General features: G+C 36.0%; 1 protein-coding gene across 1 annotated transcript in view; it reads left to right on the top strand.

Annotated features, from left to right (window-relative positions):
- The window catches only part of LOC124542123, a 102,792-nt gene that overhangs the window by 58,174 nt on the left and 22,444 nt on the right, over nucleotides 1–22,174 (top strand). Inside the window, exon 2 of the mRNA XM_047120056.1 lies at nucleotides 17,566–18,162. Within this exon, the coding sequence (XP_046976012.1) occupies nucleotides 17,566–18,162 (597 nt within the window). The remainder of the gene's footprint in view (nucleotides 1–17,565; nucleotides 18,163–22,174) is intronic.

The following is a 22,174-nucleotide window of genomic DNA, read 5'->3' as shown; positions in this document are numbered from 1 at the left end:
CTAAGAAAGGAACTATGTATCTCTAATTACATTAATTTAAAGAAGTATCGCGTGACGATGAAATATGCACGGTTTTTATTGAAATCCAGTGCAAAAAGAGGTTATAATTGTTTAATACATATATATTATGTTTGACGACTTCTGTGGTCGAGTGGTGTGTACACCGGCTTTCATGGGTAAGCCAATCCGAGGCCCCAGGTTCGGTTTATTAGTTGTCTATGTCGTCTTGGGTCTGGATGTTTGTACCGTCGTTACTTCTGATTTTCCACAACACAAGTGCTCCAGCTACTTACATTGGGATCAGATTAATGTATGTGATGTTGTCTCATAATTATTATTTTATTATGTCTATGTGTGGCGTCATAGCCGTTACACATAAAATTGATTCTAGATTAAGTAACTCTTCACGGGTTGACAGCATAGTAATATTTTTTCTAAATATATCTTTACATATTATGGAACAAAATCGCTTCCCATGATCTGTACGCTTGGATCTTTTAAACTACGCAAAGGATTTTGATGCGGTTTTCATAAATAAATAGAACGATTTAAGAGGAAGTTTTATATGTCAAACATATGCGTATTATAATTTTGAAATGCCGGGAATTTATATACGTATTAATTTATTTACATACGAGATTAATTACAAACACAAATTAAGCACGTTGCCTGTGTTTGAATCCGCAATCATAGGTTAAGATTCACGCGTTCCAACCACTGGGCTATCTCTGATCAAGAGTACACATCTTTATTTAATATAATTTATCTTTTTTTTTTTTCGGGCAAGTGGTCCAACTAAGACGCCTTAAGGTCATCTCCGTAAAAATATAAGCTACTCACGTCTCTTGGGTCCGTAATTAGAATACGTTACGGTGTTTATGACCCAGACCTTAGGCCAATGATGAATAAATTAAAAAATAGAAGTTTTTTTTTTTAATACATTTCAACACCTCAGCGTAAAATGTAATGTATGTGTCGATTTTAAAAGAGCAACCTCCTCGGAACTGTCTTGATACTTGTAATAAAGTGATATTTAGATAATATAATATATAATACTGTTACTACATACGACCCGACCCGTCTTCGCGCGGATGCAATGCTGATACTAAATATACTGCGGAATTTCTCAGGGAACAATGTAAGTTTCATCAAAATCGGTCGAGTAGTTTCATAGACATATATTTTTTTATTTTGAAGTAGGTTAAATTTTTTTTTATAATTTTTTTATTTTTGTTCCTATCAATTTAAAACGTATAATATATCATTATCTACACTGATATTATAAATTCGAAAGTAACTCTATCTATAGGATATTCACGGTTAAATTACTGAACTGATTTTGATGAGACTATATATGAAGTAAGCTTCAACACTCGAACTCGAAAAGGAATTTCGCTATAAAGTCTGGAAGCCTGAAGGATTCCTCGTTCAGAAAATTTTTACACTTTTGTACTTTAAAGATTGGTCTGTCTTTCTTCGAAGATAGAGGCCTTTTTTTTCGTCGGAAAAACGCGTCATTTCCACCCCCCACGTGGATAGAAGTGGGGAGGTATGTGGGACTCCCAGGTACACCGTAATACCCACTGAAATACCATCGATACCTCCGTTTTTTCGGCTGGCGCCACGGGAGCGCTTTCGCATGCCGCCGTGACGCTATGACGAAGACATGGCCTATGAGCACTCTATGGTAGCTCTACTTAAGCGGATACTGTATTGTTTTTAGTAAGCCAGTTTAACTCTTCATAACACATGGTTTAGTAAACACTAGCTGTTATTCGCGGCTTTGCTTGCGTTGAAAATGAAAGCACTCCTTAGACTCACTAAGTATGATATAATGTTTTATGAGTTCAGATCAACAGCCTAAATATAAGTTTAATGCTTCTAGTTCTAAAATGACAATTTTAACACTTTTCAACACTTTTTTTTCAATCAAATAGTAGCCCATGTCCTTTTTCAGATCAGTAGTTTCAGACAGACAGACACGGCCGGGGTACTTAGTTTTATAATATGTAGCGATTATATGAAGATATTATATGTATAGTATGTTTATATTGTGTACATTGAATTATGATTGTAGGAAATTTCGATAAAGTTGGGGTTTCCCACTTTGCCTCGGACTACACTGCTCGATAAACTGTTTATTTTATTTTCAGTTATTAATACATCACTACATAGTATAAAACAAAGTCGCTTTCTCTGTCCCTATATCCCTATGTATGCTTAAGTCTTTAAAACTACTTTTAATAGATACAGTGATTTTGATTCGAGAGGTTTTTGTCTATAATACACGGACAATATAGCAAAGAAACACTGATAATTTTAGAAGTTTCTAATGTGATGTCGTAAATAAACAAATTCTGTTGTATATTTAGTAGCGGCCGAGCAAAGCCAGGTCGGGTCGTTAGTAATGTATATTATGTCTAAACTACTTTCGTAAGTAAAATAATGATTACGCACGTGTGTAGCTTGTTTTTTTTTTTATAAATGTGTTTGATTATAAGTGCTCAAAGTAAGTTTAGAAATCCTTGAAGCGACTTTGATGAATAACTTATTGGTATTATAAGGTTTTTTTTTTATTAATATTTTAAATGGATCATTTTTTTTGTTTTTTTAAACGAAAGAGTATTTTTGTTGTGTATTGTAATGTTTATGTATGTGTTGTTATATTTATTGTCAATTAAACGAACGTACTTTTTTAAAACACTTGTGTCACTTTATATTTCGAAAACAGAGCACGTTTCGATGTTTTTTAATTTTCGAACGGTCACAAAACTTTTAGTCTCGAATCGAATTCAAAAGCACAACACGTTATGAGACACACGTCCGATCGCGTCGACGTCTACACGCAGACTGACCGTCGACTCTCGCGCAGGTGTGTTTTAGCATTGATCAATGCCGGATAGTGTTATGCCGAGTGAGTAATTCGCCTCTTTTTTTTTTTAATTTTTTTTTTATTCTACTATCGTTTTCCGTTCCAGTTGTATTATCTAGATAGTTTGGACGTAATGTTTGGTTTTGTAATTAGTTTACTCAGGGCGTAACTTTGACTCATACGAGTTATCGATTAAGTTATGTGTCTGAGTTTTAAAAGTTTTGTTATTGCGATTTTTCTTATAATGATTAATTTGTATTGTTTTGTGAACAGTACAGCGGGTATTTCTATGAGCTTAATGTTGTTTTAAATCAGTAGTTCCCAAACTTATTTTTCGCGTGGATCACTTTCAAAATTTTATTGGTTTCGGTGGACCCCCGCTGCTGCATTTCTACCACATTCTTAGTCGCTAAAAAATAAAAATTGTGTCGCTTTAGATTTCCGTTCCTATATTCCGATAGGTAAAATAAAAACGAAAAATAGTACACTTTCTAAAACTTTACTTATTAAAAGAATAGAATTACAAGAAAAAATTAATGAGGTAATATAACTATGCTTATATTTTTGTTCTTTACTATCAACAGCAGATAAATTTTCGTGGACCCCGTAGTCACCCCCATCATGTGTTCCGTGGACCCCTGGGGGTACACCTGGACCACTTTGGGAATCAATGTTTTAAATTGTCTCGTGGTTGATTCTGATGGTTTATATTGTCGGGATCCCTTTCGTCTCTTGAAAGATCCGCATAATCCAAATACCAGTTGTTGACCTTGAATATTTTGGAGTCGGTTGTCGGATTTTATTCATCATGTTTTTATAAATTATGGTCTACGTGTAAAGTTTCATTAAAATCGATTCAGTAACTTTCGACTTTTGAACGTTAGTAAGGATTTACGAGATGATTTTGTTTTTAGATTTTTTTTTAAATTTTTATGTATTGGTAGTCGGACGAACAAATGAAAATCCTGATGGTAACTGGTCACCACTTTTCATTCCTTATGTTGAATTATAAGTTATCTGTATGTATACTCTGTGATAAATTTTGCGCCTTCTCTATTCTTCTAAGCCATATTACTCTGCTCTGTGACATAATAAACACTGTTCGTTGTAGTTAAAACTTTTATTGCAAAAGAAAATCCACTAGGTACTGTATCACCTTACATCACCAATGTGCCACCAACATAAGGTTGGAGACTAAGATGAAAATTTATCTGTATTTACATTTAGTAAACTATATGAATTCTTGGGTAATATTAATTTAAAAACTAAGCTTTTACGATTGTAGGGTTAAGGCTGTGGTAGGTGATACCAACTCGTCATACGTTCAACTACAAACGACCAATATTATTGTTGTGTTGCGATTTGGGCTGAGTGTGCCAGTGAGCCAACGAGGGATATATATATCTTGGTTCCAATGGTTGGTGCATTGGCGATGTAAGGAATGGTTAATATTCCTCACAGCGCCAACGTGTACTGACAATCACCTCGCCAAACTGTTGGTCCATTAAGATATTTCATTTTAAAATTGAAAGTTGATACGATCTTTTAGTTTTACGACTTTGACGCAATTGTTGTGTATACAGACCGAACGTTGAGCAATACTTTCGGTTTTAAAACGTATCGGTTATCTTTAACTGTGTTGGTTAAAGGCGACGTTCTGACCGCACCTCTGTATGATGCATAATTGCTTGGTATGACAAAGAGGTGCATTAGGTAATATGTAGTTCATGAAAAATATATATAGAACAGGATGGGCAGACTTACAATTGTGGAGATCTTTGGGGGTATTCTTAATCCAGCTGTGGATGTGTACGAGGAGGATATAGTTTATGTTAAAATGTCAGTTTTGGAAAAGATTATATGCTTTTTAATTAGTTGTTCTAGAGGCCAAATCAAAGGTTGTGTGTAATGAGGTCCTAGGTCCTAACAAAATCGAAGTCGTGCTGATAAAAGTTATTGGCGTGTTCTATGGAAAAATTGTCAGTAAGTTCGGAGTCTGAAATTCGGAAGTGTTTACATTCCCGTGCTACGGGAAGCATACGAAGCTATTGATGCTGCACCTGAATTATTTCTGGTTGTGTCAGATTTGCTCCCCATCGGATTATGAGAGTGTGGTTACGGAGAATGCATCTGTGTTTGCGTATACACTTGCGCACTGTAATATGTCCTGTTCAGTTGGATAGTGTACTGCCTATAGAGGATATTGCCCACAATCGGCATCCCATAGTTGGCGATCGCAGGACGTAGCTTCTCGCACCGGTGACACTGCTGCCCGTCATCGGCCTGTGGTATTTAGCTACGCCTATTTGTGATGGTTGTACCGCCATCAGTGGCTCGCTATAGCCTCGTTTGCTGGTCGGCAGAATGCACCTGGGGCAGGTGAGGTTGGCTTGGGGCACTAAGGTGTAGTTCATGCCATCATATATCGCAGTAGTTTGTGTTAAACGTATTTCCAAATTGGTATCATTATCAATTGCTACCCATGATTCATTGTTGAGTTTGTAAATACTCGTAAATCATTTGTAATCTATTTCAAAAGCCCTCGTCGGTGCCTTTGATGTATGGATATATTAGCGGATATTTGTGTTTCATAAGTGACATACAACTATGTTATTCCATGGAAACGAACGGTTCGTCACCTGTAAAGTTGCCTTGTTTCCGGTGAAGATATCATTTACTGAATGGTGAAGTCATACGAGAATAATTGTCAATTATATACGTTTAACGGTAATCTGTATGATTTGACTTGGGCATTTGTTTTTTAGTTTGATGAGGTTAGGTCATGCAAGAATTTTAATGTGGAAAAGAGTTGCTTTTTAGGTTTCCGTAGTCTACTAAGGAACCTTTATAGTTTCGTCATGTTTGTCCGTCTGTCTGTTTCTGCACCGATTGCTACATAAATTGGTGGAGAGATGTGTACTGAAAATCCAAAATATTTTTTTTAAATTTTTAATAATTTATAATTATGAAAATAATTATTCTCTATCCCTCCTCCCATACAGCGAAAAGTTAACTCGAAAAAAAAATCGACTTATTTCGACCAGCTAAATGGTAATGTATGGAAATAACTACCTACAAACTATTTGTGTCAAACGGTCGGTTATAAATCTTATGGCTACGGAACCCTTTCATGTGCGTGTCCGACACGCTCTTGGTCGGTTTTTTTGTAATGTATAGTGTACGCTCATTTGCCGATACTCGTCATGTATTGCTAGCAAAAATATATAAGGTACAGTCGGGGTAAGAACAGGTTCGTCACCTTAAGATCTATTTTCGTGTGCTCAGTATGAGCGATAGTCTGTTTCACCGATCGAGAATGACATATTGCGTCGCAATGATTCGATGTTGAGATTCAAAAGGTACTAAGAGTTTAATACTTGATAAAGGAATAAATTCGAAAACTGACGAAGGTTTTCTTACTCTGTCTGTACATTGATTCGAAGGAAAGGAAAAAGATCAGTTGAACCTTGTCGTTGTTACATCCATACTAATATTATGAATATGAAAGTAATCGCTGTCTGTTTGTCTGTTTGTTGGTCTTTCACTGCCAAACCACTGGACCGAATTTGACGAAGTCTGTTATGAAGCAGACTTGAATTCCAAGAAGGGGTAAAGAGATAAAGGATAGAATTTTTTGCGAACACATGAAAACCAACCCCTAAAACAATTAGCAAGAAATTATCAATTAAAAATATTAGGATTTTTTTTTTTCAATTAAATCTATACATATAATAAAATTGAAGTTTGTAATATTAAAACAGGCCTTTTTTACTCAATGCATATGTATGTATTCACGGTACATATATCAAAATCACATTTTTTACAATTTTTGTCTGTATTTGTCTGTTTTTTGCGGCTAATCTCTGGAACGGCTGGACCGATTTTGACGGGACTTTCACTGGCAGATAACTGATATAATAAGGAGTAACTTATGTTGCAATAATATATATTTTTTGTTAAATTCAATCACGTACAAGGTCGCGGGTATGGCTTGTCGTAATTATAATGAAAGCGTTATCGCATGACGCCGTCCAAATCAGGTTTTGCCGTTCATTAAATTAACATTCACGAATCGGTGCAGTAGTCGCCGGTGACCGGCGTTCGCGGTATGTAAATGTTTCGAGAGACAATTGTTTACTATATATTACGACTAATTGAAATAATAATAAATGTGAGACAACATCACATACATTACTCTGATCCCAATGTAAGTAGCTGAAGCACTTGTGTTGTGGAAAATTAGAAGTAACGATACCACTAACACTCAGACCCAAGGCGACATAAAAAAACTAATGGTATTCTACGTCGACTCGGCCGGGAATCGAACCCGGGACGAAAACCGGTGTAAACACCTCTCGACCACGGAGGTCGTCAAATAGTAAATAATGTTTTCGAATCTAACTCTGATTGGCAAAAGGAGTCATTGATACCCCGTTAGATAGAGGAAGCTTTCGCGTTGTATAATGTTCTAGTTGTCACCAAAAACGAAGCCTATGTAGCTTGAAGTTCAAATTAGCTTCACACAGAATTTCATCAAAATCGGTTCAGTGGTTTGGTCGTGAAAGAGCGACCGACAGATAGAGTTACTTTCACATTTATAACATTAATATATATATATATATAACTAACATATAAAATGGGCTGAGGTGGCCCAGTGGTAAGAACGCATGTATCTTAACCGATGATTGCGGGTTCAAAAACCCAGGCAGGCGCCACTGAATATATGTGCTTAGTTTGTGTTTATAATTCATCTCATGCTCGGCGGTGAAGGAAAACATCGTAAGGAAACCTGCATGTGTCTAATTTCATCGAAGTTCTGCCACATGTGCATTCCACCAACCCGCATTGGAACAGCGTGGTGGAATATGTTCCGAACGCTCTCCTTTGTGGAAGAGGAGGCCTTATCCCAGCAGTGGGAAATTTACAGGCTGTTACTTTACTTTATATAAAAGAGCTTTTTACTAAATCCATATAAACCTATATACGGTACATACACCAGAATAGCATTTTTTGCTGTTTCGCTGTCCGTTTGTTCCGGCTAATCTCTGGAAAGGTTGGGCCGATTGTGACGAGACTCTCACTGGCAGATAGCTGATGTATTTACATAGTTTTATTTTAGAATTATTTATAATATAATAATAATGTCACGCTGAAATGTCCAATCGGCCGACACGTCTCTTGCTTCCCACCAACGACTTGGTGGTACTTGGTGGTAGCGTCATAGTCAAAGTCAAAAACCTTTATTCAGAATAGAAGTGTTAACACTTTCTTATTGATAGTCAAAAAGTCTACCACCGTTTCGGAATATAACAACTCAGACCTGAGAAGAACCGGCGAAAGAAACTCAGCGGAACCATTTTTTTATAATGTTAAATTTAAATTACAATACACAGTAATAAAATAATATAATTAACTATTATAAAGTAAACAATATACAATAACAGTACTCAGTATTGTTGTGTTCCGGTTTGAAGGGTGAGTGAGCTGTAACTACAGGCACAAGGGACATAGCATCTTAGTTCCTATTGGTGGCGCATTGACGATGTAAGGAATAGTTAATATTCCTTTCAGCTTCATTGTTTATGGGTGATGGTGACCACTTACCATCAGGTATATATATGCTCGTCCGCTAACCTATACCATAAAAAAAACTTCATATCACAAAAGCTGCCTCATACAAAATGACTAAGCTGTGAACTGAATAATTACTTTTTTTATTAAATTTAAAAGCGTGCGAAGTTGCGAGCGTAACTAGTATACAATATACAGCGAAAGCAACTTTATTCCAAGCTGGACACATCCCCCCCCTCTCTTTTTTATTATCAAACTATTATTCGAAGTCGTTTTGTGTTGGTAATTTTTTTTATACTAGAAAAGTGTGATCGTTGTGACCAAAATTATTCCGGAAAACATAGTTATATGTTGAATAGCCAAAGTCGTTAAAACATAGTGTTAGAAATTAACTGTTTCTCGTTAGCAATGGTTTTTGTGTTTAGAGATCCGCATTGGATAAAAAGCCCCTTGCGGTTATATGATGCTATGATTGATTTTTATTTATTTATTTTATTTAAATACTTTATTGATTACCACAAAGTTTATGGTACAAAAGACTTAATGCCTGAAGGCATCCTCTACCAGTCAATCTTTGGGTTAAACAGGAAAGCATGGAGGCGGTAATTAATAAGGAACTAACAGTATATGAACATACTTATATAAATCTAAATAAAAATAAATAATAATAAAAAAAAATTGTGTGTGTGTGTGTGTGTGTGTGTGTGTGTGTCTCTCTCTCTGTGTGTGTGTGTGTGTGTGTCTGTGTGTGTCTGTGTGTGTGTGTGTGTCTGTATGTGTGTGTATGTGTGTTTGTGTGTGTATGTGTGTGTGTGTGTGTGCGTTTTCTGGTGTTTTGATTGGTCACAACACATCACGTCAACAGCCTGTAAATTTCCCACTACTGGGTAAAACCCTCCTCTACCTTTGAGGATATGGATTGGAGAATATTCCACAACGCTGCTTCAATACTTGGTGTATTCGCATGTGGCAGTGTTGATTACTATCACGATGTTTTCACCCCCTACCTCTTTCTATATCTGTTTTCCTCTACCTTAAGGTTGCCTGGAAGAGATCGCTGTGTTAGCGATAAGGCCGCCTCTTGTACAACTTTCCTAATCGTGTCTATGTGATTTATTTACTGGTGTACAATAAAGAGTATTTTGATTTCTTTTTATTTTTGATGTTTTCCTTCACCGCCTAGCACTAGATGAATTACAGACACAAATTAAGCACATATATATAGTGGTGCTTGCCTGGGTTTGAACCCGTAATCACCGGTTAAGATTCACGTGTTTGTCGTCCTTAGTAGGATTTATCGTACGGAACCATTGTGTAGCAAAGCGATGTCGCACTTGATTGTTTTTTTTTTAAATGTATACTGTAAACACACTATTAATAGATACCTCTCTATTCTCGTTACCTAACATATATAATATACAGTAATAACAGTTAATATTTAAATATATGTTAATTTATCACACATAAATATGTTATTTTTATATTTGTATATAAAAAATAATGCAACTGCTTTTTTTATGTTTCATCGTAACGTTGATATTTTTTGTATTTGTTGGAATGGCGCAGTGGTTAGAATGTCTGTATTTAATGGAAGATTTTGGGTTCAAATCTATGCTCTATTAAATTTGACAGTGCTTAAATGAGCCCGTAATATGAACTACTTATATCGACATATACTCTTATGGTAGTATAACGGTAATAGTTTCTTGCCGATTCTTTGTAGAATCTACATTCTGGACCAAAAACAGCCTGTAATTATCCCACTACTGGGCTTAGGCCTCCTCTCCGTATAAGGAGAAGGTTCGGAACATATTCCACCACGCTGTTCCAATGTGGGTTGGTGGAATACACATGAGGCAGAATTTCGATGAAATTTGACACATGCAGGTTTCCTCACGATGTTCTCGACCGGTGGTTCCTAAAAGTTAAAAGTGCTTTTTTATGAGCTTTATTGGATAGAGAATATTTTGAGCCCAACCAACTTTTATGACTTGTTGTACTCTATTCTAATATTGTAGAGGCGAAAGTGTTTATGTATGTAACATACATACAATTTTTTTTGCCCTTACACGCAAAAACTACTGAATCGATCGTAATGAAACTTTACAATAATATAGCTTATACGAGATACATATGAAGTCAGTTCTGTTTAATTTTTGTTTTTTACTCTATACCGAATTGTGATTGGTCGATGGCAAAATGACGTCATAAACAACCAATCAGCGATCAGTATTTAGTCTGATTGTTAGAACTGGTTATTCTTGATAATATTACGTAAACATTTCTTAATAGATAATTATTCTAATAATTAACAGTGAAGTAATTAATGTGATGCGTGTTTGAGCACGTTTTTTTTATCTATCTTATTTTTTGTTATCTGTCACGAAGATGTTCTTTTTTTAAATTTTATCTTAAATATCTCTATGTGAAATAGATTATGGAATGCAGTTTGACTATTGTATTGATAATTCTGGGAATATATTTATTAATGCATTTTTAGAATATATAGGATTAAATGAAGTTTCATCAAAATCGGTCAAGCAGTTTAGCTTTATAATCTCAGTATAGATAATGTATTTGTTACTCATATTATGTACTGTTTCGCCCTCCGCTTCGCCCGCGTTTTAGATTTTATTCGTCAGGTGCTAGATATAAAAAGGTCAATGTCCTTCCTTGAGATTCAAACTCGCTCAGTACAAAGTTTTATCGAATTGGGTTCAGTAGTTTTACAGTGAAAAGGCGCTGAAGGCACCGAAATACCCACAAATAAGCAGCGGTACCCACTCCGTTATTACGGGAGAGGGGGTATCACATGAGGTAGCTTGCGCAATCAACCATGACGCCCCGATGGTTGGCCTACCATTGAGTTCTAAGCTAGAGGAGTTCCCGGGGTACAGATACCCCCCCCCCCTTTCGGCGACGCTTACATCGCGGGGAGAAGGTGCGTATAGCGCTGCTATCTTCTCCCCTGTCTTCTTTGTCGAAGCGAATCCCTTTTAGGTACTGGTTTGATAGCTTAGTGTATAATACCGTAGTCTTTAATACCTATCCAATACGGTTTAAGAACCCAAAAACCCCTTAAAGTTCCTTCCCCCTCGATCCGGACATATATCAGGTCTGTCAAGGGAAACGTATGTATTAATATTCGTATATTATATAGAACCAAATACCTCGCGAACGACTCAGCGACTATTCCACCAGCAAAAACTCACTTAACCTTGCCTCAAAACAAGTTGAAACGTTTAAATATGTGATGGTTCCGTACGTACGTGTGAGAGCCGAGATGGGCCAGTGGTTAGAACGCGTGCATCTTAACCGATGATTGCGGGTTCAGGCACTGAATATTCATGTGCTTAATTTGTGTCTATTATTTATCTCGGCGGTAAAGGACAACATCGTGAGGAAACCATCATGTATTCCAAGAATCCGAAATAGAACAGCGTGGTGGAATATGTTCTAAAACCTTCTAAAAGGAGACTTTAGCCCAGCAATGCCTGACTTTATGAAATTTACAGGCTGTTGTTGTTTTTGTATATAATACATGGACAATATAGTAAAGGAACAAGTATCTACGCTATTCTTATATATGACATAATCCTTAATATATGACATAAAATCGGTACAAATAGCTATGATAATAAACTCAGCGATTATTTCACAGCGGAACCCTAAAACGACGTATGCCCGTGACCAAGTTCACGTAGTAAGGTCCAAGTAAACATTATATTACCTTGTTACAAATTATTTTTGTAGATAAATGTGAAAGTCCGTATGTTTGTTACTCATATGTGCGAAAATGGCTGGACGGATTTCGATGGTATTTGGAATAGAGATAGTTTATATCCTTGTTTACCTTCCATTATTACTCGATACAAGATTTTGTAGATGATAAAAAAGCGTGGAATTAATACCTGTTGACTTCCGCGCAGGATATGTTAATTGAAATGATTGTATTAACTAACATGACTTTGTATTTTTAAATGTTGGAAAGTAACTATTGAGTTTCTTGCCGGTTCTTCTCGGTAGAATCTACTTTCCGAACCGGTGGTAGCTTCACTTAATTGTTAATTGACGATTCAAAAGTGCTTGTAAAAGCCCACTTGAATAAAGATGATTTTGATTAAAACTTGTAACCAGAAAATAATTACTAGAAGTATTGGTACTATCATTACATAGTATAAAACCAAGTCGCTAACCGTTGTCTGTCCCTATGTATGCTTAGATCTTTAAATTTACGTAACGGATTTTGATGCGGTTATTTTTAATAGATAGAGTGATTCGAGAGGAAGGTTTTTGTATATAATACATGGACAATATAGTAAAGAAACACTGATAATTTTAGAAGTTTCTAATGTGTAATTAAAAATGTCGTAAATAAACAAATTCTGTAGTATATTTAGTGTTAGCATTGCACCCGTGCGAAGCCAAGACGTTCGCTAGTTTAAATGTACAAAGTAATGTTAGTAAAATAAAGTTACTTATGTAGTTATATAATACATCTGTTACCCACTTTATATATTTACATTTAAATATATTACGGTAGAATAGAATACTTAAATAAATCTTAAACTAAATCCTACAATATTGTAGTATTTCAATTGATGCTTTCCGTTTAGATTTTAATATTTATTTTGACAAAAAACTTAGCTTATAATTAAAGTCGGCCAACCAGCCATTCGCTTGGCTAGACACGAGCAAGAAAGGAGTGCTGATTAATAAATACCTGTATTATCAAAGTAGTAAGTGCAATGATATTCTAATAAACAGATATGTTATACCCATACTAAACAACAGAAAAAAGTGTGCCGCGCCGGGGACCGTTTATTTTACATTTCGTTACAACTAAAATGGATAGCTTGATAAAAACAATAATTAAAAGGGTTAACTAGATGTTTTAATTACGCAAAACGTATTACTACGTAATTAAGATGTATTATAACGTATTACTACGTAAAACGACTAAAGGCAAAAGTCCCAATTGGGACGTTTTCTAGTCTTCACTTTTTGCGCGTTAATAACATATCTGTTTACTACAACATCATTGAGTAAGTGTGTTTTTTTTTTACTATAATTAAAACCATAATATCGAATAATAAACTGTGTAGCGTAAAAAGATAAAATGTTGTGTAGTTTGAGTGATTTACAGTGACATAGTAGGGACGTAACACATCCTATCTGGAAGTCAACAAGTATTAATTCCATGATTTTTTATAGACAACCTCCGTGGTCGAGTGGTGTGTACACCGGTTTTCATGGGTACGCCACTCCGAGGCCCTGGGTTCGATTCCCGGCCGAGTCAATGTAGATTATCGTTAGTTTTCTATGTTGCCTTGGGTCTGGGTGTTTGTGGTACCGTAATTACTTCTGATTTTCCATAACACAAGTGCTTTAGCTACTTACATTGGGATCAGAGCAATGTATGTGATGTTGTCTCATATTTATTTATTTATATTTATTATCACGTATATGTGTAATCTTGTATTGAATAATATGCCGTCCTTACCAACGTATTTTTTACAATAATTAATTCGAGATGAACAGCGAGCTCTATCCCAACGCTGATCTGCAGATGTGTAGTCAATGAGAAAATTGTAAACCGCCACAGACAAATAAAAAAATATTAAGTTAAAAAAAGTAGCTGGCAACAATGAGCCCGTGGGTGTTATTCAATAAATAAATGTATAGAAGCTTGTGTTTTTATTATTTGACGACCGTGGTCAAGTAATGTATACACCGGTTTTCATGGGTACACAACTCCGGGGTTCCGGGTTCGATTATCAACCGAGTCGATGTAGAAAAAGTTCATTAGTTTTCTATGTTGTCTCGGGTCTGGGTGTTTGTAGTACCGTCGTTACTTCTGATGTTCCATAACACAAGTGCGTTAGCTACTTACATTGGGATCAGAGTAATGTATGTGATGTTGTCTCATATTTATTTATTTATTGAGTTAGTATATTACCAATTGCTTCATAATATGTTTGCAAAAATGTTTAGTATATTCACTATAATATATACTCTATAACCAACCATAAGAGGAATGTCAAATAAATAGCATTTGACACGTCGACGAAACCGTTATCGGAATTTTGGAAGTAAAATTGTGAATAAAATGTAATAGTATTGTAATATAAATAGAGATATATTCGTGATTGTTGAATATGTGACTGATATATAATATTCTTGATAATTATTAGAGGATAATTACAGAGCACAATAAAATACGTCCGTTCGGTTAAGTGTTTAATTGCGAGAAGAAGCATACATATATTTGCAATTACCCACAGTTATAAAATAACAATATATTATAAAACTACCCCATACATTACAGTGATAAACTCTTAGTAGTGCACGATATAGCCGAGTTACAGATTTAAAGGTAGATCTTATTCAAAGAATCAGTAACAATGGTTGTATGGAAACGAAGATGAAAGGTGAACTTATTACGCCTAGTTTCTGACCTCGCAAAGTTAATACGCCCTTCTTGAGGCGCTCGCGTCTTTGGAGTGTTGGTTGTCATGTGTTAGGCGAAAAAGCAACGTATGTCCTTCCATGGAGTTTATGTTTGCTACATACCAAATTCCAAATTTTATACAAAATTTTTACTAGGTGGTAGGGCTTTGTGCAAGTCCGTCTGGGTAGGTACCACCCACTCATCAGTTATTCTACCGCCAAATAACAGTACTCAGTATTGTTGTGTTCCGGTTTGAAGGTTGAGTGAGCCAGTGTAACTACAGGCACAAGGGACATAACATCTTAGTTCCCAAGGTTGGTGGCAATTTGACGATGTAAGGAATAGTTAATATTTCTTACAGCGTCATTGTCTATGGGTGATGGTGACCACTTACCATCAGTCCCATATGCTCGTCCGCCAACCTATTCCATAAAAACAAAACAAAAAAAAAAAACAAACAATCCATCACCATTCGACAATCGACACTTTTCCTTCACGATGTTTTCCTTCATTCACTGTTTGGATTTGAACATATCATTTAAGATCGCCACGTCCCAGACCCTATCTATGTTGGCGAAGCCCTAGGTTCATAATTGGGTAGCTTAATAGACTTGTCAATGCAAAAAGCGGTTGATTTTTAACGATCACAACACTTATCTTGAACCGAGTTTAGTAATGTTAATACTTGCTTGACGTTTAATGAAACGAGTCTCGTACAGTCGGCGAGGTAACTGTTATAAGTCCATAATCATAATAATCGTCGAGATGGCCCAGTGGTTAGAACGCGTGCGATCTTAAGCAATGATTGCGGGTTCAAACCCAGGCAAGCACCGCTGATTCATTTGCTTAATTTGTCTTTATAATTCATCTCGTGCTCAGTGGTGAAGGAAAACATCGTGAGGAAACCTGCATGTGACAAATTTCATAGAAATTCTGCCACATGTGTATTCCACCAACCCGCATTGGAACAGCGTGGTGGAATATGTTCCAAACCTTCTTCCCAGCAGTGGGAATTTACAGGCTGTTGTTGATGATGTTGATGATGAATCATAATAATAATAACAGCCTGTCAATTTCCCACTACTGGGCAAAGGCCTCCTCTCCCTTTGAGGGGGGGGGGGATTGTGATGTGTTAGGCAAAATAACTTAGTGTATGCCCTTCCTTGTAGTTGAAATTTGTTTCACACCAAATTTCATCAAATTTGATTCATTGGTTTAGTAGTGATATAGTGACAGACAGACTGATAGAGTTACTTTCACATTTATAATATTAGTATAGATTTATTATCTTGTCATTTGTATATGATCAAATGTTGTTAATTGGAAATTATGAAGACCTATATCATTTGTTGATTAAATGTGGCAAGACTTAGAACGAGAGAAAGTTACTTTTATGTAGTTTAAATGTATATTTGTTCAATCTTGGATTTTTTCAGAGTATTCTAGCAGATCCTTCGTCAGAATATGCTAGAATGCTCCTGGAGTTCTTCTTATTAGCAAATAATATTAATTAATGTAAAACCAGAGGAAAAGGGTACAATGGGACCGACGTACCTGTGTTGGACTAAAGTCTCAAAATAAAATAAGATTAAAATAAAAAATGTTGTTAATATTGTTAGTTAATTTCTTTCTGTCTTTTATTTAATGTATAATCATTTAATTAGATACAAGTGTTTCCAAAAAGTTTTAACATGACACAAAATAAATGCTACATATACACACTAAAATAGAGTTTGTTATCGTTTACACAAACGACTTTTGTCGCGAACAGTACGCGTCACATAAAACGGCCTCTGATTGGGACGACATACCCCGTCGATGTATACAATTTGTAGCACTTAGGGTGAAAGTGAGATACAGATTACAGCGTTTTCACTCCGACACGACAGCTCGCACTAGAGAACCGTATCTGACTTCCTACTCTGACTTAACTGTTGATATCGTTTTCGGGTGTTCGAATTTTGAATTAAACCAATGAATGATGTTCGGTGGATGTGACAGTTGGTCCCGGTTTTGTGTGTTCGAATTTTAAATTCAGCCAATGAACGAGGTTCGGCTTATATGACTGTTGATCTCAGTTTCGTGTGTTCGAATTTTAAATTCAACCAATGACTGAGGTTCGGCTTATATGGCTGTTGATCTCGGCGTTGTGTGTTCGAATTTTGAATTCAACCAATGAATGAGGTTCTATCATTATTATCTCGGCATTGGATATTTATAAGTATGGCGTCCCCAGGAAAACGCTTGAAGCTTTTGAGTTCTGCGTTTAAGCGTCGTAGAATCTACATTCCGTATCGGAAGAAAGCTACAAAGCTTCTAATATATTTTGTAAAAATATCTAGATTTTGATTTTGATTCAACTGAAATCGAACAGGATGAATTCGGGACAATAGTCTACATAAAACGATTAAATTGTAATAAATATAGCTCTCAATGAAAAAAAAAATTATAATACAAACATAAAATATGTTGTATTCTGAAAAACAACATCCTAAATAATAATACTTAAACGATGAAATTTTTATATATACAAAACTAATAATGGAAAATACAGCTTTATAATTATTATTATACACTAGCGCCAGTAAGACTTATATTCACACACTCAAGCCACAATGTGATATATGAACACAAAAAGGCACCATACTGATGTAATATTTTTTTGTTCCAGATCAAATCGAGACCCAAATGCGACCCTTGCAGCACTCCGACCGCGATAACGTCAACCTTCCCTCGGGCGACGCGAACATACACACATCACACTACAATGCACCTCAGAACACAAATCCAAACATACTAGACAAAAACAAACACATATATAAAAGTAACACAAGCTCGGTCTTATCAAAGGCCTCGACGAAATCGGACGACGATTTCGATGTGAATGAATACTTTGCACGATTGCAAGGCACGAGATATGTGAGTGCACCGCTGAACAGCAATATCAAGGAGGATCCGAACGATCTCCAAGCTGAGGAGAACCTAGAAGAGATAAATTTAAATGAACCGGATCGGGCACAGGTCGCTGATGATGTACAGCATAGCATCACCTCGGATATAGCTCAGAATTTTTCTCAGCTACCGACGGTTTTGCCTCAAGTCGCTAGCGCTGTGTTCAGCTCGTTTTCGAATATGCTGAATATGAAGAGTAGGGAGCAGACTCCGGATGAGAGGCCGTGTGAGGCTCAGGCGACGGGTGCTCAGTTTTGTGTACCGGATGTGACGATGCAAGTTGCGCCGCCGCCGCTAAAGGAGCCCCCGGCTATTGGTGAGTTATGTTATTCGCACCATATTTCAGTAATGCACCCTACTGATCCTAATCCGAATCAATGTAGAAAATTCATTAGTTTGCTATGTTTTCTTGGGTCTAGGTGTTTGTGCTTTAGCTACTTACATTGGGATCAGAGTAATAAGTATGTGATCTTCTCCAATATTTGTTTATTTTACTAAATATATTACAGAATTTGTTTATTTACGACATCACATTAGGAACTTCTCATCAGTTATTCTACCGCTTAACAACAGTACGCAGTATTTTAGTGTTCCGGTCTGAAGGGTGAGTGAGCCCGTGTAACTACAGGCACAAGGGACATAGCATCTTAGTTCCCAAGGTTGGTGGCGCATTGACGATGTAAGGAATAGTTAATATTAATATATAATATTATATACCATCAGGTGGCCATGCTCCTCCGCCAAACTATTCCATAAAATAAAATAAAATAAATAAATAGTAATTTTAAGCTGAGCATACATAGGCACAGACAGCGGTTAGCGACTTTGTTTTATACTGTGTAGCGATTATAATGAATAATGATAATGATTGTGATCAAAAATCAAAAGGATATAATTTCCCGCTGAGAACGTTTTGAGTTTATTGACGTATGCATAATAATTTCCTTCGTCTCCTAAAAAGAAGTACATTTTGTCATTTTCATAATTACTTGGTGGTAAGGCTTTGTGTAAATACATGCAGGTAAGTATTACCACTCAGATGCTAAAATATAATGATTGGTATTGTTGTGTTTCGGTTTGATGGATGGGTTAGCCAGTGGAAATAAAGACACATTGACATCCTAACTTTTGAGATTGGTGGCGCATTTTGAATATGAGGAATGTTTAATATGGGTATCTTACAGTTCTACTATCTATGGGTGGGTGTAACCACTTACCATCAAGTTTGTAGCCTGACAGTGCTATAAAATAATGTAGTACCGCTGAATCTACATGTTCTGAACACATGTAGATTCAGCGGTACTTTCTTTAGTACCCGTTTTGAAAACACCATTTTAACTGATGTTATTAACGATATAATGAATACATATAAATCTCTTGAATTAATCTATGTATAAAAAAAACATCAAAATCCGTTGCGTAGTTTAAAAGGACGACCTCCGTGGTCGAGTGGCGTGTACACCGGTTTCGAATCCCGGCTGAGTCGATGTAGATTATCATTAGTTTTCTATGTTGTCTTGGGCCTGGGTGTTTGTGGTGCCGTTACTTCCGATATCCATAACACAAGTGCTTTGGCTACTTACATTGGGATCAGAGTCATGTATGTGATGTTGTCTCATATTTAAAGTTCTAAGCCAACATTTCATAACCTCAGGTCACGATCCAAATCCGGGTCGCGGGCGTTATTGGGATGGGTCGCAGACATTTTGAAAAGACATGGTGATCACCATAATCAATGTCATTCTTGACTTGGATCGGAACGCCATAAATATTATGATACGACTAGATTATAAGAAGAATTACCACAGTACCACCCACTCATCAGTTATTCTACCGCCAAATAACAGTACTCAGTATTGTTGTGTTCCGGTCTGAAGGGTGAGTGAGCCAGTGTAACTACAGGCACAAGGGACATAACATCTTAGTTCCGAAGGTTGGTGGCACATTGACGATGTAAGGGATAGTTAATATTTCTTACAGCGTCATTGTCTATGGGTGATGGTGACCACTAACCATCAGGTGGCCATGCTCGTCCGCCAAACTATACTATAAAAAAAAAAGAATTGCTTGAATTGCAGGGTGATAGAGTTTTAAAAGAAACATTTGCCGCAATGAGTCCATTTGCACTAAATAATATACTCCTATTATTTTAATATCACTGGAACATAAATAAAATGTCAGGGTCGCAGCCTTAAAATATATTTACATTTTGGGTTACTAGCGAATACAGTTAAGAACCGCTGGTCTAAGCATATATAGGGACATACAGACAGCGGCTTTGTTTTATTGTAGTGATGTACAAACACAATGTACCTCTTATTGTTAATTATGTACAAGATAATTAGTTATTTTTTTATTCATAAGGTCAAGTCATTCAATTTTTTTTTATTATAATACGATTTCGATATTATTTTTTCCTTCATGAGTCATTGATTGGCGATATGTGGTGTTTTTTGTGGGTTTTCTCGATGGGGAATTTGAGGTTACCGTTACATTTTGGAGGTCCGACTCACGATCAATGTGTTTGGTTTTTCTGGTGGGATTTTGTGTAAAATTGAAGAGAAGAGAAAATTCCATGACATACACCGAGGTTGGACATTTTTTGGCACCTTTAAACTAGCTTAAAATTAAGAGTATATTCAAGCTCCATTCTCGTTACATTAAAACTCGCACATTGTTCTACATATATAGGCTCTCTTATCAATTATACGGATTATTGTTATGTTTATTTTTGTTTCTCTTATTGTTTTTGTTCCTTTGGGTATTACATATTTGTCTATTTCTTATATATATGCTGTATTATTATATAATTAGATATGGGATCGCATAATATAGTCCGAGCTTCTGTTAATAATATGAAATTGTAACCGGTAGCTGGTACCCGCAAGACAGGCTAGTCTAGTGCGGGACCATTGGATGTTTTTCGGCTATGTTAACTTTTCTTGTCAATAAATTTTTTTTTATTTTTTTTTTATCTTGGTAACGTACCAGTAATAAATGTGTTCAATAATTTAGCAAAAATCTACTCACTTTTTTTATTAAAAAATAAACAACAGCCTGTAGATTTCCCACTGCAATGCTAAGGCCTCCTCTCCCTTCAATGAGAAAGTTTGGAACATATTACACCACGCTGCATGAACACAAATTAAGCACATTAATATTCAGTGGTGCTTGCCTGAGATTGAACCGGCAATCATCGTTTAAGATGCACGCGTTCTAACGACACGTCCATCTCGACTCTTTTTTAATTTAAGACTGAAAAATGGGCCGTGTGATGTTAAGTAGGTACCATGGCCTGTAGGTATTGGCACTTTTAGGAATATTTATCATTTCGTTATGTCCCTTGTGCCTGTAGTTACATTGTTTGAATCACCCTTCATTTTGAAACAAAATGATACTAAGTATTACTGCTTGTGGAATATTTGATGAGTTTGTGGTGCCCAGATGGGTTTGGACAAAGCTCTACCACCAAGTGAATATCATATCCGTTAGAAGATAATGAAGATCTCCAAATCTCCTACGAGGTGATTCTCGTTGGTCTGGTATCTAGTTTATAAAACTGCAGATTCCTAGGTTCAGATCAAATAAATTGGATGAATAAATAAATTACTGGGCTTCTGCTACATAAGTATGCTAGACTAGCTCCTGATTAAAATCAATTTAATAATCATTGAATACGCAATCCAATTTTCTTATCCATGTCAAAAGTCTTATCCATGAGTTTCAAATTTATATATGCCTAGAAATTGATTTTCTAAATCATTGTTAATTTGATATATCAAATATTAACTATTCCTTACATCGTCAATGCGCCACCAACCTTGGGAACTAAGATGCTATGTCCCTTGTGCCTGTTGTTACACTGACTCAATCATCCTTCAAAAAACAAAATGTGTAGTTTTTACCCTACCTAATGTTAGCAAGCAAAATTATAATATATTTTTAAATGGTGACCGTCTTGAAGTAGCTGATACTACGGTGTTTTAGGAATAGAATTGGATTCCAGACTTCAGTGGACTTCTCATTTATCATCCCTAACAGGAAGACTCAGCTCCGCAACATACGCGGTTAGAAAAGTTAGACAACTAACTGATATTGATACCGCTCGTTTGGTTTATTTTGATTATTTTCACAGTATTATGTCATATGGCATATTACTTTGGGGTAACGCTGCTGATATTGAATCTGTCTTTATTTTACAAAAGAGAGCCATCTGGTTTATTTATATTTTTGGAGCTAGAGACTCTCTTCGGGATGTTTTTAACAAAGTGGGAATACTCACTGTTGCGTCGCAATATATTTACTACAATGTTATGTATATTCACAGT

The sequence above is a fragment of the Vanessa cardui genome, chromosome 30, assembly GCF_905220365.1.
Source record: "Vanessa cardui chromosome 30, ilVanCard2.1, whole genome shotgun sequence".
In the NCBI taxonomy this organism is placed as follows: Eukaryota; Metazoa; Arthropoda; class Insecta; order Lepidoptera; family Nymphalidae; genus Vanessa; species Vanessa cardui.
This window is presented reverse-complemented; position numbering and strand designations above follow the sequence as displayed.